Source organism: Caretta caretta, chromosome 7 (assembly GCF_965140235.1).
Source record: "Caretta caretta isolate rCarCar2 chromosome 7, rCarCar1.hap1, whole genome shotgun sequence".
In the NCBI taxonomy this organism is placed as follows: domain Eukaryota; kingdom Metazoa; phylum Chordata; order Testudines; family Cheloniidae; genus Caretta; species Caretta caretta.
In genome coordinates, this window is record NC_134212.1 from 77,739,482 (window position 1) to 77,746,421 (window position 6,940).

Genomic DNA, 6,940 nt, shown 5'->3' on the forward strand with positions numbered 1-6,940 from the left:
GATTGGTCCTGCTTTGAGCAGGGGGTTGGACTAGATGACCTCCTGAGGTCCCTTCCAACCCTGATATTCTATGATTCTAAGATTCTATGACACAAAAACCAGGAATATACATTCCATTCAGCACAACTTATTTTATCAGCCCTTTAAAGAAAACAGAATCTAACGCATATCTAACTAGATTGCTTATTAGCCCTTTACAGGAGTTCTGACCTGCATTCCTACTCTGGTCCTGACAAAAGCAACACACAGACAGAGAGAACCTTTGTTTCTCCCCTCCCCCCAGCTTTGAAAGTATCTTGTCTCCTCATTGGTCATTTTGGTCAGGTGCCAGCGAGGTTATCTTTAGCTTCTTAACCCTTTACAGGTGAAAGGGTTTTTCCTCTGGTCAGGAGGGATTTAAAGGTGTTTACCCTTCCCTTTATATTTATGACACCTGTTTACACAATTTTTAGTGGAAATCTGAAAAACCCTACAAACACTGGTTAATTATCTCTGAAAACAAAGCAGTTCAGTAATTACATGATAAGTATAAAATGGGACAATTTAAATTAAGTTCAAATAGTCATTTTTAGATGCACTTTAGGAAGCACTGGAGATTGAGCTGAATAAATCATCATATAAATTAAAGGTAGAAATGAAAATCGGAACTCTAACACATTATTTCCCCAGTGCATTAAAAAGTGATTAAGGAGTAATGGAAAAGCTTTTGATTTTAGTAGCTTCTAGTGCATTTCAACACTGCTTAATCAGTTACTGAGGCAGATGAACTATGTTACTCAGTGTTGCCCAGAAGATCGCCCTCAGTTTTAAAATGTGACTCAGAAGTTCTGAGATGGAAAATTACTGTCTGTCATCTGTCTACAAGAATGCGGAACTATTCAGGATGAAATAAGCCAGGCAAGAGATGACTGCAAAAGATTAGAACACAATGTATAACCTTTAGGACAATTTCTCTCTCTCCAATAGAAATCAAAATAATAATCAAACTATTTAATTGACTTTTAAAAGCAACAAGGCTGGTAGCAATATATTTTGGTGTGGTTCCCTGTTGGAATTCGAGGTCTGGTTGAGCTGTGCTCTGCACAAGTCCCAAGATGGGAAACTATTATGTATCCATTATAATCCCCACAGACTGTCACAAAGCACAGAATGCACACATGTCCCATACAAGGCAGTGACCACTCATCCCATGGTGCCAAACCAAGCCCGTGTTCATTTCAGAAAGTTTAATACTAAGAGTATGTCTACACTGAACAGCTAACCCAGGTGGTTGGCACCCAGGTTTGAGCACTCTGGTTAGTTTAACTAGAGTACAAGCCTTCCCACAGCAAAGCCTACCCACTTTTGAGTGTCCTCACTGTTTCTGCACTTGGCCATCTGTGTCTGGGGACCCATTCCATGATTCTGTGCTGACACACTATAGGAGTCTTTCCTGGTCAATTCTGTTAACTGTGGGAGAACTTGCCCCTCAGAGGAAATTGTGGAAAGGGAACTGGAGAACTATCAGCGCTCAAATGATCTTGCCTGCATCATCTCTGCAAATGCGTGTTTTCCAGTCCAACCTAAAATACAGTTGTGCAAGCAAGCACAGGTTCAAAGCAAAAGTAAGCACATTCTTGAGTGTGGAGAGAAGGGGGATTTGGGCAAAAAGGACCATGGACCAACGTGTAGATGTACCCTGAAAGAACAAAGAAAAACAAAGTCCACAGCGCTTCCCTTTCACACGAATATGCATACACTTTCCCTCTTTCATACAAATATTCATCTGTGGGGTACAGTTTTATATTACCTCTGATTGCCCTTTTAAATATTTACAGCTCAAAATGAAAACTTATTGAGAGAGTACCACATTTTTATTGCAATCTGGCATTTATTAATAAAATCCCAAAGTATGTCTATACACAGTCACTATAATAAGCAGTCAAAATAAATAATCTAATGGCTGACTTGTGGAAAAGAACAAATAGATCCCCAGTGGTCTTACAGCGATGTAGTCTGGAAAACTCAGGCTATTAAAAACATAAAATATTTAAGAATCTTATTACTCTCATCAATTAAAATTTTCTCTATTATTGTTACAGACTCGATTGATTCTGGTTTTAGTTTGCAATATTTCTGGGGCAATTTATCAGTTAGAAGCAAACATATATATTTCTTGACTGGTTTTAAAATCCACTTTAGAGTCAGATTTTTAAATTTCAACAGGCAGCTGAGACACCAGCTGTGGGGATTAGTTCTGTCTCAAAGGGCCTTATCCTGCCCCAGTGAAGTCAATGAGAGTGTGACTTGTCATGGCTGAATTCAGTGCAAAGAGCCCTCACAAAGCTCTTTGCACCACTTATGCCCTAAAGACAGGGTATGTCTACACTAAGGAATAAGGTCGAATTTATAGAAGTCGGTTTTTTAGAAATCGGTTTTATATATTCGAGTGTGTGTGTCCCCACAGAAAATGCTCTAAGTGCATTAAGTGCATTAACTCGGCGGAGCGCTTCCACAGTACTGAGGCTAGAGTCGACTTCCGGAGCGTTGCACTGTGGGTAGCTATCCCACAGTTCCCGCAGTCTCCGCTGCCCATTGGAATTCTGGGTTGAGATCCCAATGCCTGATGGGGCTAAAACATTGTCGTGGGTGGTTCTGGGTACATATTGTCAGGCCCCCGTTCCCTCCCTCCGTCCGTGAAAGCAAGGGCAGACAATCATTTCGCGCCTTTTTTCCTGAGTTACCTGTGCAGACGCCATACCACGGCAAGCATGGAGCCCGCTCAGGTAACCGTCACCCTATGTCTCCTGGGTGCTGGCAGACGCGGTACGGCTTTGCTGCACAGTAGCAGCAACCCATTGCCTTCTGGCAGCAGACGGTGCAATACGATTGGTAGTCATCCTCGTCGTGTCCGAGGTGCTCCTGGCCACGTTGGCTGGGAGCGCCTGGGCAGACATGGGCGCAGGGACTAAATTTGGAGTGACTTGACCAGGTCATTCTCTTTAGTCCTGCAGTCAGTTCTATTGAACCGTCTTATGGTGAGCGGGCAGGCGATACGGACTGCTAGCAGTCGTACTGTACCATCTTCTGCCAGGCAGGCAAGAGATGAGGATTGCTAGCAGTCGTATTGTACCATCTTATGCCAGGCAGGCAAGAGATGAAGATGGCTAGCAGTCGTACTGTACCATCTTCTGCCGAGCAGCCATGAGATGTGGATGGCATGCAGTCCTTCTGCACCGTCTGCTGCCAGCCAAAGATGTAAAAGATAGATGGAGTGGGTCAGAATAAGAAATAGACCAGATTTGTTTTGTACTCATTTGCCTCCTCCCCTGTCTAGGGGACTCATTCCTCTAGATCACACTGCAGTCACTCACAGAGAAGGTGCAGCGAGGTAAATCTAGCCATGTATAAATCAGAGGCCAGGCTAACCTCCCTGTTCCAATAAGAACGATAATTTAGGTGCACCATTTCTTATTGGAACCCTCCGTGCAGTCCTGCCTGAAATACTCCTTGATGTACAGGCACCCCCTTTGTTGATTTTAGCTCCCTGAAGCCAACCCTGTAAGCCGTGTCGTCAGTCGCCCCTCCCTCCGTCAGAGCAACGGCAGACAATCGTTCCGCGCCTTTTTTCTGTGCGGACGCCATACCAAGGCAAGCATGGAGGCCGCTCAGCTCACTTTGGCAATTAGGAGCACATTAAACACCACACGCATTATCCAGCAGTATATGCAGCACCAGAACCTGGCAACGAAACTTTCGCATGCGTAAGGGCACTTTCATGGAACTTTGTGACTTGCTTTCCCCTGCCCTGAAGCGCATGAATACCAAGATGAGAGCAGCCCTCACAGTTGAGAAGTGAGTGGTGATAGCCCTGTGGAAGCTTGCAACGCCAGACAGCTACCGGTCAGTTGGGAATCAATTTGGAGTGGGCAAATCTACTGTTGGGGCTGCTGTGATGCAAGTAGCCCACGCAATCAAAGATCTGCTGATATCAAGGGTAGTGACCCTGGGAAATGTGCAGGTCATAGTGGATGGCTTTGCTGCAATGGGATTCCCTAACTGTGGTGGGGCTATAGACGGAACCCATATCCCTATCTTGGCACCGGAGCATCAAGCCGCCGAGTACATAAACCGCAAGGGGTACTTTTCGATAGTGCTGCAAGCTCTGGTGGATCACAAGGGACGTTTCACCAACATCAACGTGGGATGGCCGGGAAAGGTGCATGATGCTCGCATCTTCAGGAACTCTGGTCTGTTTCAAAAGCTGCAGGAAGGGACTTTATTCCCAGACCAGAAAATAACTGTTGGGGATGTTGAAATGCCTATAGTTATCCTTGGGGACCCAGCCTACCCCTTAATGCCATGGCTCATGAAGCCGTACACAGGCAGCCTGGACAGTAGTCAGGAGCTGTTCAACTACAGGCTGAGCAAAGTGCAGAATGGTGGTAGAATGTGCATTTGGACGTTTAAAGGCGCGCTGGCGCAGTTTACTGACTCGCTTAGACCTCAGCGAAACCAATATTCCCACTGTTATTACTGCTTGCTGTGTGCTCCACAATATCTGTTAGAGTAAGGGGGAGACGTTTATGGCGGGGTGGGAGGTTGAGGCAAATCGCCTGGCTGCTGGTTACGCGCAGCCAGACACCAGGGCGGTTAGAAGAGCACAGGAGGGCGCGGTACGCATCAGAGAAGCTTTGAAAACCAGTTTCATGACTGGCCAGGCTACGGTGTGAAAGTTCTGTTTGTTTCTCCTTGATGAAACCCCCCGCCCCTTGGTTCACTCTACTTCCCTGTAAGCTAACCACCCGCCCCTCCTCCCTTCAATCACTGCTTGCAGAGGCAATAAAGTCATTGTTGCTTCACATTCATGCATTCGTTATTCATTCATCACACAAATAGGGAGATGACTACCAAGGTAGCCCAGGAGGGGTGGTGGAGGAGGGAAGGAAAATGCCACACAGCACTTTAAGCACAGCACTTTAAAAGTTTACAACTTTAAAATTTATTGAATGACAGCCTTCTTTTTTTTGGGCAATCCTCTGTGGTGGAGTGGCTGGTTGGCCGGAGGCCCCCCCACTGCGTTCTTGGGCGTCTGGGTGTGGAGGCTATGGAACTTGGGGAGGAGGGCGGTTGGTTACAGAGGGGCAGCAGTGGCAGTCTGTGCTCCAGCTGCCTTTGCTGCAGCTCAACCATACACTGGAGCATACTGGTTTGGTCCTGCAGCAGCCTCAGCATTGAATCCTGCCTCCTCTCATCACGCTGCCGCCACATTTGAGCTTCAGCCCTGTCTTCAGCCCGCCACTTACTCTCTTCAGCCCGCCACTTACTCTCTTCAGCCCGCCACCTCTCCTCCCGGTCATTTTGTGCTTTCCTGCACTCTGACATTATTTGCCTCCACGCATTCGTCTGTGCTCTGTCAGTGTGGGAGGACAGCATGAGCTCGGAGAAACATTTCATCGCGAGTGCGTTTTTTTTTCTTTCTCAGCTTCACTAGCCTCTGGGAAGGAGAAGATCCTGTGATCATTGAAACACATGCAGCTGGTGGAGAAAAAAAAAGGGACAGCGGTATTTAAAAAGACACATTTTATAAAACAGTGGCTACACTCTTTCAGGGTAAACCTTGCTGTTAACATTACATACATAGCACATGTGCTTTCGTTACAAGGTCGCATTTTGCCTCCTACCACCGCGTGACTACCCCCTCAACCTTCCCCCCTCCCTGTGGCCAACAGCGGGGAACATTTCTGTTTAGCCACAGGCAAACAGCCCAGCAGGAATGGGCTCCTCTGAGTGTCCCCTGAAGAAAAGCACTCTATTTCAACCAGGTGACCATGAATTATATCTCACTCTCCTGAGGATAACACAGAGGGATAAAGAACGGATGTTGTTTGAATGCCAGCAAACATACACTGCAATGCTTTGTTCTACAATGATTCCCGAGTTCGTGTTACTGGCCTGGAGTGGTAAAGTGTCCTACCATGAAGGACGCAATAAGGCTGCCCTACCCAGAAACCTTTTGCAAAGGCTTTAGGACTATATCTAGGAGAACCACAAATGCCAGGGCAAAGTAATGCTTTCACATGCTTGCTTTTAAACCATGTATAGTATTTTAAAAGGTACACTCACCAGAGGTCCCTTCTCCGCCTGCTGGGTCCAGGAGGCAGCCTTGGGTGGGTTCGGGGGGTACTGGCTCCAGGTCTAGGGTGAGAAACAGTTCCTGGCTGTCGGGAAAACCGGTTTCTCCGCTTGCTTGCTGTGAGCTATCTACAACCTCCTCCTCCTCATCATCTTCTTCGTCCCCAAAACCTGCTTCTGTATTGCCTCCATCTCCATTGAAGGAGTCAAACAACACGGCTGGGGTAGTGGTGGCTGAACCCCCTAAAATGGCATGCAGCTCATCATAGAAGCGGCATGTTTGGGGCTCTGACCCAGAGCGGCTGTTCGCCTCTCTGGTTTTCTGGTAGGCTTGCCTCAGCTCCTTCAGTTTCACGCGGCACTGCTTTGGATCCCTGTTATGGCCTCTGTCCTTCATGCCCTGGGAGATTTTGACAAAGGTTTTGGCATTTCGAAAACTGGAACGGAGTTCTGATAGCACGGATTCCTCTCCCCAAACAGCGATCAGATCCCATACCTCCCGTTCGGTCCATGCTGGAGCTCTTTTGCGATTCTGGGACTCCATCATGGTCACCTCTGCTGATGAGCTCTGCATGGTCACCTGCAGCTTGCCACGCTGGCCAAACAGGAAATGAGATTCAAAAGTTCGCGGTTCTTTTCCTGTCTACCTGGCCAGTGCATCTGAGTTGAGAGTGCTGTCCAGAGCGGTCAGAATGGAGCACTCTGGGATAGCTCCCGGAGGCCAATACCATCGAATTGTGTCCACAGTACCCCAAATTCGAGCCGGCAACGTCGATTTAAGCGCTAATCCACTTGTCAGGGGTGGAGTAAGGAAATCGATTTTAAG

General features: G+C 47.1%; 1 protein-coding gene across 1 annotated transcript; it reads right to left on the reverse strand.

Annotated features, from left to right (window-relative positions):
* Window positions 1–4,957: 4,957 nt before the first annotated feature.
* LOC125640002 (uncharacterized) lies at window positions 4,958–6,737 on the reverse strand. Its single transcript, XM_048858023.2, has 2 exons — window positions 6,106–6,737; window positions 4,958–5,517 (listed from the first exon to the last, which is right to left on the reverse strand). Exons 1-2 carry the CDS (start codon window positions 6,686–6,688, stop codon window positions 5,396–5,398), a joined length of 705 nt encoding a protein of 234 aa, XP_048713980.2. The 5' UTR covers window positions 6,689–6,737; the 3' UTR covers window positions 4,958–5,395.
* Between the last annotated feature and the right edge of the window lie 203 nt (window positions 6,738–6,940).